We start from the raw sequence: 23,435 nt of genomic DNA, 5'->3' as shown, positions 1-23,435 counted from the left end.
ATAAGAGTATCAATCCCTTGTTTCTCATTCAGGGAGATTTGTAGTTCTGCTGGAATTAGGGCTCCTTCCCCTTGGCTCCTACAGTTAGACATATTATGGATTTGGATGCAGCATGCCAATATACTGGTCAGCAAGTATCTCTCAAATGGTGTCAGGTTTCTACTTGCTCCCTGAATAATTCTAGGGCCATGCAGTCAAAGGTGCAATTGCATATGTCTGTAATGCTCCAATTCGGAAAGATCAAATTCACCTTTCAATTGCTCGAAGGTCTTAATCTCTTCATGGTCGAACATGTTTCTCAGATTCTTGCATCCACTTTCTAATCAGTTTTGAAATGTTGGCCTAATGAGGCTGGGAGTGAACTTGGTATTTCCACACAGAGATATGAAGGGTGATGGAAATGAGGTCAATCCATTGTGGACCACCACGCCGTATCAGATCTATAAGGTGGCCCTTGTACCTGGTGAGATGTATAGGGTATGAGTTATTTGTGCTTTCAACTGCCAGGAGACTTCATAAAGGAAAACTCCTGTCAAAGTATAATCAATAGAGTACCAGCCTTTTTCAGTCTTCATCCTAGTCCAGTGGAATAAGAAGCACCAGTGGGCTGCTGCATACTAGATAGCTGTGGTGTTGTGTCATTCTCTCCTTTTTGCCTTGCTAGATGAAAAAGGAGCAAAGTGATGGGATATCTTTTATATAATCCCTAGGAATGTGTAGGGTGAGCATTTGGAAAAGGTAAAGGCTCTTAGGGAGTATGAACATTGTAACGGTGGCAATTCTCCCCAGAAGGGAATACCTCTTGTGTTTCCAACTGTCCAGTTTGGATCACTGCCCTTTGTAATTGTTCTAAACTTACCTCCCTTGTTTTCCCGGTCATGTTCACTAAAGCGAGACACAGGTGTGAGATTTTGTGTTCAAAACTGCTATTGCATGTCTACCACCCAAATTATGTTGATGCAAATTTTTATACTATGCTTGCAGAAAAGACTATTTGAGAGAGCAATATTGAACGGTGGATGACTTCGAAATAGTTTGACAGCCCGACATGAATAGGTCCACATCTGGGGCTGATCACCCCAACAGATCCATTTTGGCCCAACAAGCTTTATGTTCTATGAGTTGGTAGCGGACTGAAAATGCAGAGACTCTAGCCAACAAACATACCTTTTTCACATCATAACCTAGAGAAGATGTCTGGCTTTCATGAATGTTGGGCCAAGCAACCTCTTCTCAGATGTCTTGGAGGTGTAAGAAAGTGGGTTACTGAATGGGGTGGATAGGAGTTCACCGGAAGGAATAAGGTCACAAAACTCTTAATGCAAAACAAGGTTCAATAATTTAAGCCGTAGATCAACCCCATGCTTAACTTAGGAAACTGTGTAAAGTTTTTAGCTCTAACACAACTGTTGAAAAAAATCAAAGCGCAACATAACAAAAATCCGACAACCAATTTAGAAACAGATAGAAAAATTGAATGAATAAAGTGATTCCAAAACATTTTTCAAACATTTAAGGCAAAAAGTACCAAGAAAAGGTAAAGCACTAATCAGTAGTCACTGCCTGTAGTTTCAGGCCAACCGAGATGAAGCACAGGTCGACTACACCACATGGGTTCATCCCGGACAAAGATTTTATCTTCTGAATTAGGTCCTGATTTATTGGCAGAGAGGGAACTTCATTGCGATGGCGGCAGTGTTCCCCCTGCCAATATAGTGGTCCACCTACCCGATTCATATGTGGGCGGAACTCAAGGTTGGCCACAGTGGTGTCTACTTCGTCATTGCAGTGGCCAAACTTCTCCAATGTTTTGATAGAGTAAGGGTCATCAAAGAAATGGGGATATGTTTAGGATGGGCAAACACAGAGCCACTTTTTTTTTTTTTTACTGCCAGGCAAACACCTAGTGATAAGGGACTGTAAAGAAACAAAAAATTCCCCCTGCCAAGGGCAAGGGGGCATTATCCTTTGTATTTTCAAAAAGAAAATCCTGCTTTGCAATTTTATCTTTGAAAATAAAATGTAAACAGTTTGGGGGAAGGGTCCGTTGTGTTGACAGAGCCCTACACCAAACTCCAAAAGCACTGACTGGAACTGCCATATGGTGGTTCCTGCCAATGCTTTATAAATAACCGCCATCTTGACCATGGCAGAGAAACAGGAAGTCCACCTATAAATACTTCAAGTCCTTAGTTTCTGAAATGGAAGTTGAAATCCTCCAGCGGGGCAAGGTTGCAGACTGTAGCCTCTGAAGTACTCTCACAGCTGGGTGCTGCTGCACAAAGTCCCTCTGAAGCCATTAGTTTTGGAGGGAAAAACTCCCAATAGGAGAAATTCAAATGTCATGGATTACAAAGTCATTGTGTCGGAAAGATACTTTTGGGGCCTTAACCCAGTCAAGATTTCTACCTTCGGACCTAGCTTTTTTATGGGACACAAACTCTTCCAGCAGTGCAAGCATGAAGCTGTATCCAATGAAGTCACTTTAAAGGTGGACACCATTGCTATAAGTCCCCTTGACTATGAGGAGATCTTAGAAGTCCCAACCTTTCTGAGTTTCTAGAGCAGCTCCTCTTGGTCACTTCTAAGGCATCCTGGACCTCAAGGACAGCACTAAATGCACTCCAGTAGAGGCCATCAGCAGAGTTCAGTCCAATCACAGCTGCTATTGGTCACCTGGGCACTTCAGGGAAAAGCTTCTTTCAGCTGGTTCCAAACAGCAGGTCCAGTACTCAACATTTTTGTCTGCAGGTTCAGAGAGTGTTCTGATGAGGTGTGGATTAAGGTGCTTCGTTTGTAGGATACACTATTCAGTAGGTGGGGGTGACTCCTGGACTTTCCCTAACCAATGAGGGGAAACATCAGAAGGGCAAACTGTCCCATTTATGCTGCACAGCCTGTGTGCCATACTGCCAACTATCCCATGCTGCACTCTGCCAATGCAAATCCAAAATGGCAGTACCTTTCTACCCCTGAGGGGAGCTTGTGTGACAGCCAGAGGTGTGTTTAGGGAAACTAGAAGTTGCCTCCTCCGCAGCTACACCAATCAGTTTCTGAGACCAGTTCCCTCAATCAGTGGGCTGGTGCCATACAGGCCAGATAGGGCCTATGGAAAAAAGGCTTCTCTGATGCCAGGTCTCCATTTACCCTTAACAATTAATGGGCAGAACTTCATTCTGGTGCCTTTCAAGTTAATGAAGTTCCAGGCCCATTTACAGTCAACCTTCCTGAGCTGATATCTGTGATATACCTATGATATTCCTCACATTGAGGCCCTGCTGTGACCAGGCCTAATCCATTGTTCCTGCTGTGGGAGCAAGTATCACACCTCATTAAGGGGAAGCAGTCATAGGGCCATCTGCCAGTAGGCTAATACAAATTAGCCTGCTGGAGGCTCAGGCCAGTAAAGTTTATCTTTTCAAAAGTCACTTTTCTTAAATATTTATTACAATTCAACTTCACCATTGAATTGGATTTTTATAAAAATTGTGTGGTTTCAGTAGTTGGTCCCAAACTAGAGACACAAGGGTTATGATTTCATTCTAACTGAGTTTTTACTCTTAGGATAGCTACAGCCATTCTCAGTGAAAATTACTTTTGGGGACTACTCACTATAGGTACAACGCAACATTAAGTTATTACATGTACCACTTTTAAATGCAAGACACCCTATCTTATGGGATATGAGGGCTACCTAGGGTTGGCTACTTCAGTATTTAAAAGTGGAGTTCTTTCTTGTCAAAAAGAGTTATTTTGTCAGGTTCACTTCTAGGATTAGAAGCTGTGGGAGTCAGGCTATACAGGTAGGCTTGGAGCCATGTTTTCTTTCCCACTCTAGTGGACAGCACAATAACTGCTGCAGTCCATGAATGACACTGAATTATCCATCTCATTGATGTATTTTCATGTACCATAATCTTTGACTTACTGAAAAGGTGCGTACAATTCAATTGGGGAATAGGCCATGGCACCAAGTTTTAGGGTGCCAAGAACATGCTCTGAGGCCTGGACAGTACTGTTCCACTGAGCAAATTAGAAAAAAACAGCAATCCCAGTGAGTATGAAATGAGGGTGGTCAAGTAAAAAGAGGCACTTTTTCAGAGGAATACAAATGTTATATCTGCCCACAGATGTAGGTATTGTTCAGTCACTGGAGCACAAACTGCTCCCTCTTGTGGGATGTTTATATATCCTGGTGACTATGATCAACTCCAATGTAGCTGCACAGGGAGAGGTACAGCTCATGACTCTTTGAAAACAAGATGTGGCGATAACAGATGTACACTATGCAAGCATCACTGAAATAGACATAACATTTGAATTCCTAAAGACAGGGACAAACCAGGAAGGACCATGGTTATGATGACAAGCAAAGAGAAGTGGTCTGGCCACATACACAAACTCTTGTTAGACAAGGGTAACATCACCACCGAACAAGTTTTTTATTGCTTACAGGTTTAAGAACTATTATAGAAATGTATACAACATCTGCTCCCACGAAGATAAGATTCAGATAAACCACTTTCTAGTGTAATGCAAATTAAACTGCCTGACAAATTACTTTGTGAAACAATGAAGATAGTATGAAACAGGGACTAATAACTATACTGAAGGGTATGGTAAGGGTTTCCAGGGGATGATGGCCTAGGAACACAATTCTACTAGAAATTTAGTAACATTGATTTACTGCCTCCTCACAATATGCAATGAGATGCTACGAGTCACGTCCTTGTCCTCCACATTCAGCACTGTAGGTATAACTGTCCACTGTAAGCTCAGTAAAGTCCAAAGAGAGTATTCTTCAAACAGGCAGAGTACCTGCTCATCTGCGAAGGCAAAATCCTCACTAAACAGATCTCCAGTTCAAAAATGTACATACTGTAAAATCTGAAAACTCACACCAACAACTCTAAGCTAAGGCAGAACAGTAGCCATTCCATCACGCCCTATGGCTTGATGGAGCCAGACAATTTTCTGCCCCTGATAAACATCAGGAGGTAATTATGCAGCTGAGGGAAGTGATGACAGCCTCTTTTGCATTCATCCTAAAATTTGACAATTACAGAAATATTCCCTCTCCACAATGACAGACTATTTTTTTCAGTCTTCAAAAGCTGCCATAAATGTGGCTTAGCCCTTTGAACAATGATGGTATAATGTGACATCATTTCTTACAGGTGCCATGCAAAAGCCATATCAAGCTATGAGTGTTGATGGTGCCACAATCTATGAGAATTTCAAGAAGACTATTCAAGAAAATCTAGAGATTAATGATGAAGCCTACCACTTTCAGTTCCAGAGCATGAAGTTGGGACCTGCTGGGAATCTATATCAGTTGCTCTACCACACTTAAGGTCTGGCTGAAAAACGGCTAAAATCTACACAGAGAACTAAGGGAGACATGTTCAACAAAGGGGTAACAAAACAATGTGTAAGGGCTAGCTACTCCAAAATTGTGCAGAAGTGGGTTAGGCTGCATTCACCACTTACCTCAGAGGAATAGGAAGTTGTTTATTTAGTAGCTGCATTTCAACAGCTGGCTGGGAGTGACTTTTTTTTTTAAGGAGCAAGGATACCCTATTCCTTGACAAATAAGAAACCAAGAGCCCGAAGAAAAGAAACTTAAGAACAAGGAAGATAACTAGAGAGATAAAGAAGCACGTGGAAGGGTATCAAACCAACAATGAGGGCTCAGTGCTTTGACTGTCTTCAATGAGGTTCCATCACAAGCACATAGGCGGGAACCTATGGATTTCACAATCATCCTTATTACTGTCCTGCGAGCATTGATGCGATTACCACAGAAGGACTGGTAGTGAGTGGTTGCCTTCCTTCTGACAGTTATTAGCCTTTTTCTAGGCACCCTAATACCTATCACTGGCATCCACTGGACACCACCTTAACCCTAACCGCCCAGATATAACCCACTGTGCATGGTGATTTAAACAGTATGGGCCTGATACACAAACTGCATTTTGTACTACAAAAGATTACTACAGTAGTATTACTAATTATAAATTGGAATTTACAACTTACAGCTGGAAATATCCACCTCCCTATGTTTTCTGTGAGGAGATCCTCACACATGTAAGTTCAATATTAAGCGGTAAATGTGGGAGGGGCTGAGGCGTCCTGGAAAATAGGGAACATTTACTACTAAGTAGGAGGGGTTTATAGAAGGGTAAGGTGGGGTTTAGGACAGGGGTGACATGCACCCACAAAAGAGTCAGTCCATTGCTAATCCCAAAATGAACTTCAAAGTTACTAATGCCAAAGAGGGCTCAAACCAGTAGAAAATGTACCCCAGTACAGACCTGGAGTACGTCCATCACCATATGGTGACCTACTGGAACACACACTCAGAGAAAATAATCGAGACAGCAATTTACAATTGAACTCCATTGTCAAATTACAATATGTTGCCTTTTTAAAAATATACTTTTTGTATGTTCAATACATAAATATGAACATTTTGCTTTATGCAGCATTTGCTTTATAAGTAAACATTAAAAATAATTTTAATTTGGTATAATATTTTTAAGTTAAGTAAGTAAATGTTTTCTCTAGCATTTTTGTTATACATTAAAAATAACGACATAAAATAAATTTAAATTAACATTGAACATACAAGTATTTTTACTAAAAAAAAATCTAAAGTGGAGAACTACGCCTACATGGGGAAAGTTGCTAGGTGCAACATTACGCTCGCACACTTGGCTTAACCAACTCTTTCAGGGGTTTGGAGACATGCAAGTCTAAACTTTGTAGCGCATTTATACTCTTAAATGGTGAATAGGAAAAAGTAGTAAAATTACTACAAAGTGTATGAGTACATTTACATGTGTAAATCTAATCATGTGTACATTTACCTTTGTGAATAGGCCCATATGACTGTTGGTATCTTTCCCCCCACCTACTGAAACTGGACATACAATGATTTCAGGAACTATTATAATCAGATACTGTCCAAGACTGGTTGAAAGAAGGCTAATTTGGGTTTATCAACGTTCTTTCCTCTCCAGCAGTTTTCCTTTATGGTTGAACATAAAGTTTGATCTTCCATGAATAACACTGACTTGCATTTTAGAGTGACAGGGGTCTGCCCTGAATGAGTGTCGGGGTGTCAGGTGGGAGGGGGCACAGACATGAACAATGCCTGATAAACTTGCCACTGATAAGTATCTCCTGGATTATAGACCGGTTGATGTTTGTATTTCCCCATACACAAAATGGCATCACAAAGGAGCAGAGTTCCCTGTTAAGAAAGGGGCATAGACAGAAACTTCCCTGCTCCATCCACAGATGAGATCTATCCAATATCATTACTCTGCTTTGAGCTAAAGAGCTAGTTCCTGAGAAAATCCAATAGCTTTAGGAGTAGGGATCAGAGGGGAGAGTCTTGGAAAGGGAATCCCTATTTAAACAGACCTTTCACCCCACACCCTTGTTAAGGAACAAGCATTGCCTAGAGTGCAATATCCCTCTTAGGGAACTGGAAAGAGCTATACTGCATGGGAGGAACTGGGGCAGGCTGGAGTGGTTCTGACATCTATCTTGTCTTTTTCAATGGGCTCCGGGAAGGACTGGTGGCTTAAAAGTAATCTCACCTGAGAAGGGTCCCCTCCACTGTTTCCCAGGTTTTTGCAGTGTACACCGCCTACCAAAGCAAAGTTATTTATAAAGACTGAAAAGGGACATTTGACCCTGACCCATAAAGGGTGTCTGGATCGGGCATACACTGGAGAATTTCTATGATATATTTTGAAAGTCACCTGGTTAAGAAAGATAGCATCTGGGCATGAAGGAATGTACTTGTGCCCTTTCCGCCACTGGACCATTCAAAGAGCAACAGAAAGCTATCTAAAGTGTATAAAGTGTGAATGTATAATTTGACCCTTCACACAGGCCAACATAGATAAGCATGAGACTATTTCTGCTATTTGAGAATTTCCACAATGGTAACCAGGTGATTCAATAGATTACTGGTAATATGCTGAAATGGGACAAATTCTAACCCTCAATCGTTGGCAGACTTCATGTGTCTGCTAGATTTTAGCATATTAACTATATGTTTTCACTACATGTAGCTCTCCATGGTTGTCTGGTGTTTTTACTATTTCAGGTTGACCAAAATGCAAATAAATAAAACATAAAATTATGCGAATTAATACCACTATATTCACCAACCATTTTGCTTCTCACCTTCAGAGAATTTTCTTTATTTTGAAGCGAACCCTGGCCTGCATAGTTCAGGCTACCTGCTTGCCCAGACTTCCATCGATAGCCACTTGAGTATCTATAAATACATTGAAATGGCATTGTATTAAATTATTTCTGTACGTCACATGACTTCACTGGAATTGAAGAAAACAACATTGATATCTATATTGCATCAATATAATGGGAACACACAATATATCACATTAGACCACACATACAAGCTTACATTTGCAGGGCATGTTTAATAAGTATGTTTGAATAAACAGCTTTGGGAATCCACAGGATCACCATGTCTCAACTTGTCAGCTTTTAAACTGGAAATAAGGCACTTTGGCAACACAGCTATACACAAACACACACACACTTATATTCATTTTTATCTGTTCATATTCTTTCATTTATCATTTGGATTTATAACTTTGTAAGCATTGAGCAGATGGACCCAGGTGTGCTGATTCAGTATGAAAATGATTTGGAAGAAGGGTCAAAAAGGCCTTAAGAAACATTTAGATATTGTGACACAACCAGTTTGATTAAAAATATAACTTTGTTTTTTATACAAGCCAAGGGCCTCATTAAGACGTTGGCGGTCTTGAGACCACCTGCCTTGCGGTGGCAGTAGAACCGCCGCACTCCAGGTGGTCCAACTGCCACGTTACAATCGTGGCAGTCGAACCACCAGGGGACCGCCGTCCCCTCCAGGAACCTGGTTCCCCATGGGCTGTTGGTGGTCTGACTCGTGCTTACCCACAGCAGCGTTGAGTTCAGCACCGCTCTGCTAAGCACGAGTTCCCTTTCCGACAGCCTTTCCATGGCGAAGTCCCCACCATGAAAAGGCTGGCGGAAAGTTTGTGCAGGGGGCCCCAGCACAGCCTATGCGCATGGCGTGGGCAGTGCAGGGGCCCCCTGCCAGCACCGTCAGAATGAGCACTGTCTGATTTGCAGACAGCACATATTCTGAGGGTGCTTCTGCACATTCCGAGGGTGCTGTGGTGCTTCTGTATTGGCCTCGGCTCCCTTAAGGGAGCAGAGACCTATTCCATAGCACTGTTCCCACCGGGCTGACTGGCAGGAACATTGAAATACGATGTTCTTGCCGGGCAGCTCGGTGGGAACATCGTGATATAGAGGGGGCTGAGGCAGCCAGGTTGATGGCCACCTCTTCCCCGCAAGTTTGCAGTTGGCTTGTCTGACTCCAAAACTCATAATCAGACCTTAATGCTTTATTTCAAGACAGTATATAAAAGCACTGGAGTAACAGATATTAAACCTTAACAAAACTACAATTGCTAAAATATGTATTCCAGCTTTTAACAATATGTCCAGAACATGATGTAAGATGCAGAATTAAAGAAAGACTGCAATATGAGGGCAACAAATGCTGGCTGAGTATTTAAAAAGTATCCCAGAGTTCTCCTATTGGATTGGAGATCTAATGCACAGATATATATGGAGGGTTCACATTAATTGGAGCGGTAGGATGGAAAACATATTACAAGGAATACAATGATCTGTTTAAAAAAAATGGGAAGTTGTTCCTTTTTTCTGCTTCCATGCTTACAGTCATGGGAGTGAAAGGAAAAGATAAGATGTTCAACATTTTATGCATAGTGACAATAAAAAGCGTAGCACATGCTATTGTATTTTGACATCCTGATGATGAAGACTCCACACATTTAACAGATGAGGCATCAACTAACTACCCACAAAGGGGTAAAATATACAATCTGAAAATACTCAGACAACTACTATCTCTGGGAGACAAGTATACATTTAAAGACCTTACAATTATTAGCAGTAATTCACTTCCTGTGTCCTTATGTAGTACAATATTGTAATTTTCTAGTCTCAAAAATGTTAGAACGTCCAAAACTCAAGCAATGGAGTTAGATCAGGTCTTTGAAATTCTACAGGTGTTCGGTCACCATGATATTCTTTAGGCACCAATACAGACTAATATTTTGAGATAAAGGTGTATAGAATTTCAACAGTTACAAAAGAGATAAGTAGCATTTTCTATCCAAAGGTTTTCACCTTGTGAATTACGAAGGATGGACCCATCCTGCCACCTTTGTGTCATTCATTCATTCGACAATATCAATGTCTGTACAATGGGAGCGAAGTGTTCTGATAAAGAAGTTCTCATTCAAAAGACAGTTAGAAAATCGGGCATTGTTAAGACACTGAGAAAGTGAGATAGTAACACAGAAAAATAACTATGGCATTGAACTAAGATAGAGAAAGTAGAAATCAAGACAAGGGAAAATGATGGTAATAATACGATTTATAGCAAGAGTTATTATAGGATTTGAGAGATCAGAACAGAATAAAGAACGAAATGTTACTCCATTTTGTCATCTGTTAGAAGAACAACATGATGGCTGGTTGAGAAAAGTGAAGCTGTACTCTCAAAATACTGAAGCAATGCTTAGCCTGTTTGCATTATTATAGGCTACTTTCTTCCTTTTGGGTGCAGGCCAGTAAAGAAGTGTGAATTTGACTTATAAAATTAATATTGACGTGCTGGGGTTTTAGAAGGTCTATTCCAAAGTGTGCCACCCCCTCCTAAAAATACAGAGGAATTGGTAGCATCTCTAACCGTGTTGCTATGCTGGGAATGATCGGGAACGGCTTAGTTAAAGGGCAGGCAAGGGGATCGTTTACTAAACAAATAGTAATCAATTAGGCATTTTGATGCCCCCAGTGGGTGGCATTAGTATTCAACCCTACAGTTCATACTGCTGAACAAGAGTACTGTAAAAGTAGAGCTCATCAAAAAAGGAAAGCTGACAGGCGTACGTGAAAAATATTTATTATAAATAAAGTTACATAACATTAAAGATGAAGATACAAAACAAAACATGGGGTACATAACATGAAAACAACCATACATTAATCCGGTATGAATAAAGTAAATTAAGAATAATAGATCATGAAGCAATGTATGCTAAGTATACAATGTATCAGTCCTTTAGCTGAAGGCAGCGGCATGAGGATGTAGCCCCTCAAATCACTTTCATAAAGAAGAAGTTAAACCACCGTCACCATTTAGTCTCTGATGTCCTCAGTCCCTGAGACCATCCTGAGGACAGTTTTAGCTGATAGAGGTGAATTCTTGACTCCTAACAATACATTCACTAACAGAAGCATAATAAAATATTGTTAGTTAAAGTTAAAAAGGAAGCCTGTTACATGAATCATGTGCCCGTGATGCAGCAACAGTTAAAAAATGTGTTTCACTCCACGCAATATCCAAAGTGAGAAAAAGTAGTGCTCAAAGCGTGATGCACCATCAAAATCAAACAAGCATTTGCAGAGCAATAGGTCTTGCAATGTGAGAGTTAGAGCTATTGGTGTTGTACATTACAATGGCCCTCATTACGACCCCGGCGATCCGAAGACTGCCAGGGCCGCGGTGGCGGTCACACTGCCGACGGGCCGTCGGTGAAGACCACCAGATTACAAGTTTGGCGGTTTGGCCTAAGCCAAACTGCCAATACTCCCCTGTCCCACCACTTTTCCGCGGCGTACCGGCTAGAGGTGAGCACCTCCGACATAAGGTGTAATATCGATAGCGGTATTATGAGGCAGAAGACTGCCAGCATTTTCTGACAGTCACACCACCAGGAAAAGCTGGTGGTCTTGTATCCTGGCGGCAGAAATCTGCATTCCTGTCGCCGGGTTACTCCCACACACACATGTCCACACACCCACACACATGCACCCACATACTAACACACCCCCACTCACCCATGCACTCATGTCATACACCCCCACTCAAACTAACATACATACAAAAACACTGCACTCATGCATTCCCTCCCCCTTACCCCTCCAGCACATACATACATACATTCACTACCCACTCCCCCCTCCCCTAGCGCATACATACATTCACACCTCCTCTACCTCCTGCACCGCATACAGGCACTCACCCCCCAATCCACTTACACACACGCACCCTGTACCCTCAATCCACTAACCCTCACACACCCCCTTCACCCCATCCACAATGACTCACACACGCAAACGCGCACCCACAAACACCCCCTCCTCCCCTGCATTCACGACATTCACACACACTCGCACAATAACACACACACCCTTTACCCCCCCTAGACGATCCACTTACCTCGTCCGTTGAGGAGGTCGTCCGGGAGTGGACGGGTCCCCACCATCAGGACTCCGCCACACCATATTACGGGTCGTAATACGGCGTGTGGAGTCCTTTTGGCGTTGCAGTGCCGGTAGAGGAACTGCCTCTTCACGGCCAGCACGACTGGTGTCAGAATTCCGCCCAATTTTGGGCGGCATTCCGAAATCAGTCATAATAGGGCGGTCTTTCGGCAGTCTTACGAAAAGGCCGCCGAAATTTTAATGAGGGCCAATGTCTTTTACCTATGTGTTTTGGTATGTAGCGTAGTGGATGCATGCCAGGTGTCACAGCAACCTTCCTAGGGCGGTCGCTGCAGAAGAGATGCCACAGCAAGGCCGTCATCTTGGCAGCATTTTAACCTCATTCTTACAGACTGGCAGTGATATCCTAGAGATGCAACCCTTACGAGTGTGTTTACCCTAACTTTTATAGCACCAAACAAGCCACAAAGAGGCACCTTCATGGCATTTAACCCAGAGAATGAGGGGGTCAAAAGAGTTAGGAGCAAAGGGGGCAGCCATATATTTCTGTGTGTTAAACTTCTAAAGGAATTATTAATCTACATTGGCAATACCTCTAAACAAAAGAGAATAACAGAAGAGACAGCTTAACTGCAAATGAATAATAGTTATTTTGTTAAGAATGACACCTGCTTTGCAGCGCTATGAAATGGCAGCACCTGTATTACCAAGCACTATATTAAAAAAACGAGTTATTCCCAGACTGCCCCAACACGCACAAGCCAAAGAGCCCTAGGAGAGAGTATGTGGTGAAAGAGTCAGAACTGCCGACTTTGGAGCTGGGGAACAGGGTTCAAGTCTCCGCGCTGGCTCAACATTCTGTCATTCTGGGCAAATCACTTAATCTCCCCTTGCTACCAAAAACAAATGTGTTCTTGTGTAATGTAACCAGTTCTCATGCAAAGCACTGTAATAACCTTTGTATCTTGTATGCTCTATATAAAACTAGGAAAAAAGGTGCTCCAATACTTTCGTGTCAAGTTTGCACTACATAAAACTGCAAAATAAATAAATAAATAAAAGGCCCCGAAGACATCACAAAGAAACAGCAAGATATCTGAAACCAAGGAAGACGAAGGAACAATATACCGCCATTAACGAAGTGGCAAGGCAAAAGAAAAAACAGTGCGCCGACACAAAGCTGTCTCGCCAATTGTGCAATAATCCATGTAACAGGGTCAGTCTCCAAGGCAGTAATAAACCTGCGTCAAGGTGGGATATGCGTAAAGCATTTACCAACAACATCAAGGGATTTTTGAAAAGCAGGCTCAGGAACTAATGAAGGTGATGGGCTTGGTTAAAGCCCACAGAATAGATTACAACAGGCTGAAAAGCAGTGCTTGCGCGCTGCTATGCTCGACCTAAAAACAATGTCCATACATATCAATACAAATATTTTGTTATTTTCAAATAATTAATGTGTGAGAAAGAAATGCCTATGTTACTGCCAAGTAGTCAACATAGTCTTGAATAGGGAGATGCTAATTAGCTGATACTAACAATTGTATGATGAATATCACTTGGAAAAAGATGAGGATAAGAATTAAGGCTTTCAGCACAGACCTCGTAATGCATTAAATGAGGATGAATTGGGAAAGAATTCAATAGAGAACACAAAGCTAGTGATGAAATCAAGGAGACGCGAGAAGGCTGCAAGCTTGAGCCCAGCAACACCAGTGTCAAGGCACACAAAAGAAAGCTCTTGGACTGCAGCACTGGTAGTTAAGTTGAGGCACTTCTATTTAAAGGAAGAAGCAATGCAGGTCGCTCATGTTGGCAACAGAAACTACACCTGCATGTTTGGTAATGACAATGGGAGTATGCTAAATTGGCAGCCATTAAATACAAAGGGAGATGCCTAAAACAGTTAGAGAAAACATAAGTTGGTCGTACTTTACGATGAAACAGAATTAATTGAAAGATGATAAGGAAACAATAAACCAATTGCCATTTTCTAGTACTAATTATAATTGATCTTTGTCGATGAGACTGAACCAAATATCGAGTATTTAAATGTTATGCTAAGTAAACCTTGTGGGGTGGAGAATGTTGAACAAATATTAATGGTATTAAATTGGTTCTAAATACCCACAATATTTTTTTTCCTAGTGATTACCTGCGACGTTTTAAATGAATTACCTGTAACTTCATAGGCAAACATTCAATTCAGATTAATGTAGCAATAATTAAAGTGAAGGATCTTATAAACTATTGTTCATGGAAACAAACTATTAACTGTGACTGAATTTATGGTATTTCTTAATAAATTAGGGCATTATCATAAGGCCAAAAGAAAACTCTACACATTCTATGATCCTACAAATTCATGATTTGTTTTACATTTTTATAATACTACTTGGAAAGCAAAACAATAAAAAGTTTATTTGAGAGGCTTATACTTACTTATGCACAACTGACTTTTTTTTTATTAAAAAATTAGTTCCTGTGATAAATGCCCCTTTTTGCATGGTCAAACCTATTTTTGCTAAATTTTATTGCTGTTTTTTAGACTCTTGCCACGAGGCACTGCTCTTCAGTGCCACATCTATGTGTGTTGACCCCTAAAACACATAGAAATGTTCTGGGCCTGATTTACTTATTAAAGTTTCTTATTACCCAAGGCATGGATAGTTAAATGCCACTGGCTGAGTGCAGCACTTACTGCTGACAGTTTAAACCTGAAGCCTGACCTGTCAAATAAATCACCTTTTGACAGGAGACAAATCTTCCTTTTAAACATAGCCACTCTTATGTAGGCCTTGTAACCTCCAAGTTAGGGTATATGGGGCCTGATTACAACTTTGGAGGAGGTGTTAATCCGTCCCAAAAGTGACGGTAAAGTGACGGATATACCACCAGCCGTATTACGAGTCCATTATATCCTATGGAACTCGTAATACGGCTGGTGGTATATCCGTCACTTTACCGTCACTTTTGGGACGGATTAACACCTCCTCCAAAGTTGTAATCAGGCCCATAGTATTTAAAATGGGCTATGTAGTAATTTAATGTAACCCTGTCCCTGTCATAACAAGTCCCCAATAAATATTTTTTCTGTGGAAGGTCCTGGCTGTTCTATCTAGAGTATAGATTAAAATATGAATACTGTATCTTGGGTTTGGGACCATCTAGAAAAATAATTCAACCATTCTTTTTAATATTTATCAAAAACTCAATTTAATGGTGACATTGGAGTTTTAATAAGTATTTAGAAAAAGTAACATTCAGAAAGTTACCCTTTTTTCCAGCTTCAAGCTCCTGTAGTCAAATCTACATTATCAAGTGCTTGACCTTGCTGAGGTGTGAAAACTGCTTCCAGAGCAGGGACAATCGCCTGGGAGGTGGGAGGTGTTTTCTTCTCCTGGAAGAAACAGGAGGTGGGGTGTATCCTGGAACCTGATTAACGTCCAATGGGCTGCCCTATCACAAGTAAATATTAGATGGCACCTAGAAAGGACCATACTTTGCCCCCAAAATCAAGCCAACCCCAGAACCAGTTTTGAGTGAGAAGGGGACTCCTCATTACCCTGGCCACACCTATGAGTGGGCACCCAGGCTCTACACAAGGAGAGAAGGGTTTCCCCATCTTGGATTTTGGGAATTAAAGTCCACTGTGGGATTGTTGCCGCCCAAACACACTAGATGGTGTTAAGCATCCCAAGGCACCATCCTTGAAGCACATTCTGGACCTGCGGAAGAACAAAAAAGGGACTGCACCTGATTTCTGAGACCTCTGAGACCTCTGAGGTAACCTCAAGGGCTGGACCGCCTCCCCCGTTTACCAAAGTCAACTAAGTGGACTCTAAAGGTTAGTTGGCTGACATACTGTGTGGCTACAGGGACACCACAAGCTGCAACTGGTCATTTCTCTGAAGTGCCCAGACGCCCAGTAGTGACTGGACCTAGACTGGACCCTGCTGTTGGCCTTTGCCTGGAGTCTTTAAGTACCTCCCCATAGGTCCTGGAGGCCTTATAAGCATACCCCTGTGGTTGGCTTGGCACCAGAAGAAAGCTCCAAAACTTATGAAAAGTTATCCTTCAGAGCTTCATAAGGACCAGTTGGAAAAGTGTCTGACAGGCAGTTCTAAGGCATCAGATTGGATTTTACCGACATCCCACTCAAAGGTCCCTGCACCTCAGAAAAAAAAACCAAACTCCCATTTTTCATTGGGACTTAGAACATTTTTCGTGAGAAATAACCAAAGCTCCAGAGAGCCAGCAGGACCAACTTTCTTTAAGTATTATGCCTTTGGTTCCATGGCAGTGTGTAGTGATATGTGTGTTTGACCACTGACTTTGTGTTGCACCACTTTGCACCTGGCTTAGTTGTCCACCATAACATTAGTGGTCACCAGTTACAGACTCCATTTTGTATTCAACTTAGCCTTAGCTTCACTGCCACATTAAAAGCTGCAAATGATTTTCAGCGTTGTACAATGTGTATTTTGTCTTGTTTTTGTACTTTTTCCCACCAAGGGCTTTGGTTGACAAGAATGTACTCAGACAGCAGGGAACGGCCTTGTTGTGGGTTGGCACCTTGGGATTGTGGCCACATCCCAACATATTATTTTCAAAGCTAGCCGAAAGCAATCAGCATTTTTTGAATAATTAAACTTCTGTAGGGAAAGGGAAGCCTGGAATTTTCCTCTCTTGTTTGTTTAAAGTATAAGAAGCCGAGACCACATGGACCAGGGGACAGAGCAGATCTCAGGTGCATCCAGGACGCTGGAGTGCGTCATCCTACCCGTGAGGATAATTGATCTCTCTCTCCTCAATCGATTCTGGGATCTGGCAATTTGATGCTGATGGGAAATAGATGAAGGAGTTTTGCCCTTGCCTCATGGTGAGGCATACTTTTTAATTCATTATTTGCTTTGCCTTATAATATAGATACATATATTTGCTGTGTATATTGCAGCAGAGAATCATTTGTACATTATTGCTGTGACCATTTTTAAACGTGTGCTTTCAACAAGCTGATCTCCTTTTAGTAACCTTGCGTAGTTAAATAATAAATGTCTTCTTTGGACTAAGAAGCGCATTCCAGAGATTTTTGTCAGTGCATGAGTGTTTCAGCTCGATCATTAGTGAAGCAAAACACAGTGTCCCGGTTGTGGAGGATTTTTCTCATAAGAAATTGACTTAAGTCCATTTCTGCATTGTGACTTAAAAAGAATTTCAATGGTTACCGTCAATAAAGTCACTTTCTGAAGTAAAATGTTTATGAGTTTTTGTCTGCCATACTTTCACCGGGACTAATACACTTAGTGTATCCATCCCAGGCTCCATTATAGTCAACCTAAAACTGCAAATTGGTTCTGGTCTAATGCATCAATTGCCTTACACTGGGCACTTTTCTTAGAGCTTTTTTCACCTAACGGTTTAAAAAAATGATAGCCCTGGTTCTCCTGAAAGGATTTTGTCATTTTGGTGTCCTTTTGCTCATTAAAATGAACACAGTTTTTATAAATTGGTGTGTTATTTTTATTGTATTGTGTCTTTGACTTTTTAACTATTTTGGTACTTTGTAATGCTTTACACATTTTTTTTGAGTTATAACTGTCTGCTTCGTGCTATAGCTACGAAGGGTTGAGCTCAAGTTTAATTTACTTTGACTGGACCTAAAATGTTTTGGACTATATTACTTCTGGTGGACTTCCATCCATCCCAATTAATAATTTACTTTCAAACAGTTCCAATGAGTAAACAATAAGCTGTAAAATGTTAGAATGCCCCTAGCATTTCAACCCTTAAATACTAACTCCAAGTTTTTAAATAATGAGGGAAACGTTTTTTATCCAATTCCTACTTTTTATAAACTCCAAAAAACATTTTATAGATTTATAATTATCAATACAAAATGTTAAAAAACTTAAGCAAACACTTAATTTCCAGATTTTAAAAAACCTCTAAGTATATAGCTGCAAGCTGCCTAATTCAAAACTATCAGTTATTTACATGATCATAAATTATTTCATACAGAATGCCACTGGTAAAACACTATTGCATTCTAGCAAGTACTGCACTCCAATAATAATTTTACACACATACAACAGCCTAACAAACTTTTAGAAGATTTACTGAGCAACTTCAATGTTTTAAAATTTAATAAAAAATGTTCAAACTTTTTAATAAACATTGTAGGTTTTACAATAAACTTCCCACTACAATGTATTTATTTTGAAAGAAAGTCCCAATAAGCATTTGAAGTACTTTTAAGCTTTGAGAAATTGTAAATACATTTATATCAATTTAAGAACTCTGACTTTCATTAAAAAAAGTCATATTTGTTTAGAAAAAAAATACAAGCACACTATGAGTAGATACTCTTTATTTGGTCATCCAGTGACCATACAAGAGACAAAATAAAATCATACATAATACATTACACAGTATTTGAAAATGGTTTATGAATACAGAGATTGTAAAATAGGCATAGTTAAAATAATAATTCATAAGGGAATCGTAGACCTGAACGAAAATTGCAGTAGAGTGATAGATCATGGTTTGTGGAGAACGTCCATCACAAGGACAAGGAAATAGATTGGCCACATAAATACCCTGTGTGGGAAATGAAACAAGGAAGCATTCAAGGTTCAGCCTTAGCCTAGATAACAAAAACCTATGGTGTGCGTAGTTAACCAGAGTTCAATAAGGCTCAATACTAATGCCTCATACACCAGCCCCTTATGTAGCACTTGGCCTTGTAGACTGCTATTAGCGCTTTGATCAGCTTGCTTCCCCGTATAGACACAAAGGCTTGAACTGCCTCAGTGCTTCTTGTAAGGACAGCTGCCCTGCCAGCTTTCAAAATGTCCAGTTAATTCTGTCATCACAAACTATTCATAAGTATGGCTACGAGGCAACCTCACTAATTTCTGTAGTATTCATTCTAAAGACTTTGTTTTCTTGTCCTAGGATCCAAAGACCATTATGTGTGTTGTAGCTTGATTGACCACTAGTTCCAGGCTACTCAGAAAAAGCACAGAACTGGTTTAGCAATCGCTGCAAGTCGATTGCAGTTCTGGCCAATAAAACTGTGTCATCAGCATATATCAAAGCAGGTATGCTGCTGTTACCTGCCCTAGGGCAATCAACATTAGAATCCAGCAAATGCTTCTCCAGCCTATTAACATACAATGGAAAGAAAAAGGGAGCCAGACACAGAACTGTCGCACACCTCTGTCAAGCCTAAACACTTCAGTTGTTTCTCCAGCTGTCCCAAATCCCATACTGGCAGTTACTTCTAGATGAAGCTCCCTCAAGAAATTCACAATACTCGGCTGTAAACCTATGTCTGTCATAACTATTAAAAGTTTTGACAAATTAACACGTTGATGGTCGAGCTAAAATCTGTGAAGGATAGATAGATCTTATCTTCCTTGGCCACTGCATACTTGTTGATTAAGACATATACATTTAGGCACTGATCCACTGTCCCAAGGCCAGTACAGAAACCATCTTGAAGGTCAGAAAGAACCTTGTTTTCACTCGTCCATACTTGCAGCCTTTCTAACAGAATCCTATCCATGATTTAGCAGTAGAACTTATTAATGAGATGGGACAATAACATTACGAGTTCTCCAGGAGCCTTTTTTGAAGATAGGGGCTAAAGTCGCATGTGACCAGGCCTTTGGAAGGCCCAGGGTTAAAGAAGACTTGAGGACATTGGTCAGAAGAGGGGCCTAAAGGGGTATATTTGCCCTGAACAGGTGTACTGGGATACCATCTGGCTCCGGAGTTTTCCCTGTTGGGCATCTCTTGACAACCTCTATCACATTAACCTTTCAACCTTGAGGCAACATACAGCCTGAAAAAGGAGTCGTAAAGGCAGTTATCTGGCTTCTAATCTGGACAGGTCCCTGTCGACATGCTAGGCCTGAATACAAAATGTCCAACTCAAACATCCAGGGGAATCACTGTGCCAAGCCCAGTTTGGTGAGGTTTCTCTAGGTAATTACAGTTCACTGCATGCCCACAAAATTGCTGGCTTTAAGCTCGCTGGCCATAATTAAACTATGATAAGCTTCCTCACTCAATGTTTTGTTCTGGGCCACTAATGCCTTCTCATACAACTTCCTACAGATGCACAGCTGCTCAGGGTCTATTGGCACTGCTTGAAGTGTTTACAGTAACTGACTGTGGACCTTTGTACAGTTGGAGCCAAACCATCTCTCTCATTTGGTAGCTTTTCAACAAATCCAGTCAAAATTATTAATTCTTGCCCACCCCCTCCTTGGTCACATCGATACAAATCAAAAAGTCACGATAGATTAGATCCAGTAGTTTCAATAGGAAAGTGTCAGGTCAACTTTGGCCCAATTCATAATGACCCCCTTGACTGTGTGTTCAAGGGGTCAAGTGTGGGCCGTTATTTTAACCTTAGCAAAAAATAAAGCATTTCCGACCGAAACAGCAATAAGCCTGTGATTGCTCAGAGGAGAATCTAATAATACATACGTTCGAATCCATGTTCTTAATTTTTGTGAGAATAAGATAAACTCAATTGAACTAGAGCAGCCACGACCCACAAAAGTGGGAGTGACGAGTGGACTGCTGGTTAGGAAGTCAAAAGCACACACCAAGTCATATCTCATGAAAAGCAGATTGAGTTTGTCACCATTCTGACTATGTTCAAAGTACGTGATAGAATCTCCACCAAAGCTCAGCAGAACATAATATACTGCAGATCACAAGTGGCAGTGTTTTGGGTTAAAATCCCCTATCCATACAATCACATAGCTACCATTTAAACTACCCAGCGGTTGTTCAATCTCCACATGCAAGCCTTTAACTACCTCAAAATTACTAACATGGAAAACATTACTTTAACGAATAACATGTAATCAGTTTGGCACTTTGTAGGCAGCGTTAGATAATAAGTAGAGGCCAGGTTCGTCCACACAACTTGACCCGGAAATGTCAGGGAGAAAACGAAAAGACTTTTAAACGATTTGAACTTTCAAATAAGTTCTAAAAATGCATAATAATTGTTTTCCCACAAAGTATATCGTTTTAAAAGCCCAACCTTATGACAAATCTATGAACGTCTTAATAACATTTCTACCAACAAAATAAGCATTTATAACCATTCTTTTATGATGAATGTTTTTTTTTTTTTTAAATCAGAAGCTTTGAGCAACCTTTTCAAGAACAACAAAATCAGATCCAAAATTTGAACTTTCAAAAAGGGTATAGAACTTTAAACCTAGTCACAACAAATATTTTACTACCTGTGATCCTTGTTATTTCATAGGTATGGAGATATCCTTTACAGCATTGTGTGTGCATTTCTCGATTAAAAAAAAAGAAAAAAAAATTACGTTTCGGGCAAAAAAAAAGGAAAAAAAACAGATAAGCAGTGAACAGAAATTTGGATCAGAAAGGGGTTGTTTAAACTAAAATTCCAAAATCTTATTTTGTTTGCTACTTATTAGCGGCAAAGGAAAAAAGTGAACACTGAACATAGAATTATATATGGGTGTTAGGTGTACCCATGATAAATATCTCACCCTAATAATGGAATCTTCCTAACCACCATTTACAAAAGCACGGGTGCAACAGTTACAATCAGATTCACCAGGGTGTAGCCATATATTTCCACGGGATAAATTGTTCCTCTCAAATACACTGTAACAGTCTCCATGCTCTCACGAATGTGTTTGCAACTTAAGAAGAGAATGTGGCCCAGTTTTGGAAACCGCAAGCCCTCCAGTAAATGTGCAAGTTTGGTCAACCTACCAAAAACTACTGTTAATAAAAAAATACGTACTTAAATAAGTGAATGTATAAAATACTTTTGGCAGCACATAAGCAGTAAAAGCACAGCACATGTCTCTCAGGGAAAAGAGTCAGATCTGAAGCTGCACCCAAACTTTCAGCACAGCCCCCCATGCATTAAGACAGTAGGCTTGTACTAGCAGGTCACCAAACCGCTGACTCACATTTCAGCAGGGTGACAGAGGCTGGTTACTGTTAGCAGACTCCTGCACCAATACCCACTTCACCGAGTGTGGGGGGGGGGTTGGGGGGGACTGTACAGACCTTAATGGGAAATTCCACCTCAGTACTTAATTTCCCATTCTAGGGCTTCATTATGAGTCTAGCTGTCAGTAGACTGCCAGACTCGAGGATGGCAGTCAGATCGCAGCCAATGCGGCAGTCCGAGCACCACATTACAAACCTGGTGGTCGGATCGCCAGGGAACCGCCAGCTCTGCCAGGATCAGAGGCCCTGGCAGACTGGAGGTAGGTTGCGGTCCTAAATCCGCCAGAGCAGCGCTGCAAGCAGTGCTGCCCTGGGGATTATGACCTTGTTCTCTGCCAGACTTTTCATGGCGGTGGCACCACCATGAAAAGGCTGGGGGAGAACAGGTGCAAGACCCCGGGGTGGGGCCCTGCACTTCCCATGCACTTGGCATGGGCAGTGCAGGTGCTTCCTTGGTCAGCACCCTCACAATGCTCTCTGTCTGCTTTGCAGCCAGTGAACATTGTGAGGGTGCTGGGGCACCCTGCAGGGTACACCATTGCCACCGGCTTGATTATGAGCCGGAGACAATGCTGTAGCCTGTTTCTCGCTATGCCAGCAGGCGGAAACCTGCCCGCTGACGTAGCGGGAAAATCTTAATAACCTCTTCAGGGAGGTTGCCTCATAGGCAAGGCCACCCTGTCGGGAGTTTGGCGGACAGAGTTTTCCATCTGCCAAACTCAAAATCGGACCCTAAGTAAGGAGTGGAAACGAAAATCTGTCCTCTGCTGTTCATAAATTTGGTGCAGGGAGGAGCACAGTATATCCAATGCAGATGGAAAATTTCAGTTGTGTGCCTATATTTATACAGGCAGGGGACATTTTAGTTATGTGCCTCTATCGGGACTTCCCCCTACTTAAAGGACTTGCAATTCAGACAGTAGACATTCTGGTCCCCTGTTAGCATTGTGTCTGTGCCTCTGGCACCCCTGCACTTTTTCCGGAATGCAGGAGGAAGAAGGGCGGAGCACCAGGTGTAGGTTATAGCACATCATTCTGCAATCTGTAGCCCA

The 23,435-nt window shown here is 41.3% G+C and overlaps 1 protein-coding gene across 2 annotated transcripts in view; it reads right to left on the bottom strand.

Moving 5' to 3' along the window:
* Positions 1-23,435, bottom strand: part of ZBBX (zinc finger B-box domain containing) — a 440,192-nt gene that overhangs the window by 383,000 nt on the left and 33,757 nt on the right. For both annotated transcript variants that reach the window (XM_069213223.1, XM_069213224.1), the window contains exon 4: positions 8,203-8,296. In XM_069213223.1, coding sequence (XP_069069324.1) covers positions 8,203-8,296 — 94 coding nt within the window. The remainder of the gene's footprint in view (positions 1-8,202; positions 8,297-23,435) is intronic.

Source organism: Pleurodeles waltl, chromosome 11 (assembly GCF_031143425.1).
Source record: "Pleurodeles waltl isolate 20211129_DDA chromosome 11, aPleWal1.hap1.20221129, whole genome shotgun sequence".
Taxonomy (NCBI): Eukaryota; Metazoa; Chordata; class Amphibia; order Caudata; family Salamandridae; genus Pleurodeles; species Pleurodeles waltl.
This window is presented reverse-complemented; position numbering and strand designations above follow the sequence as displayed.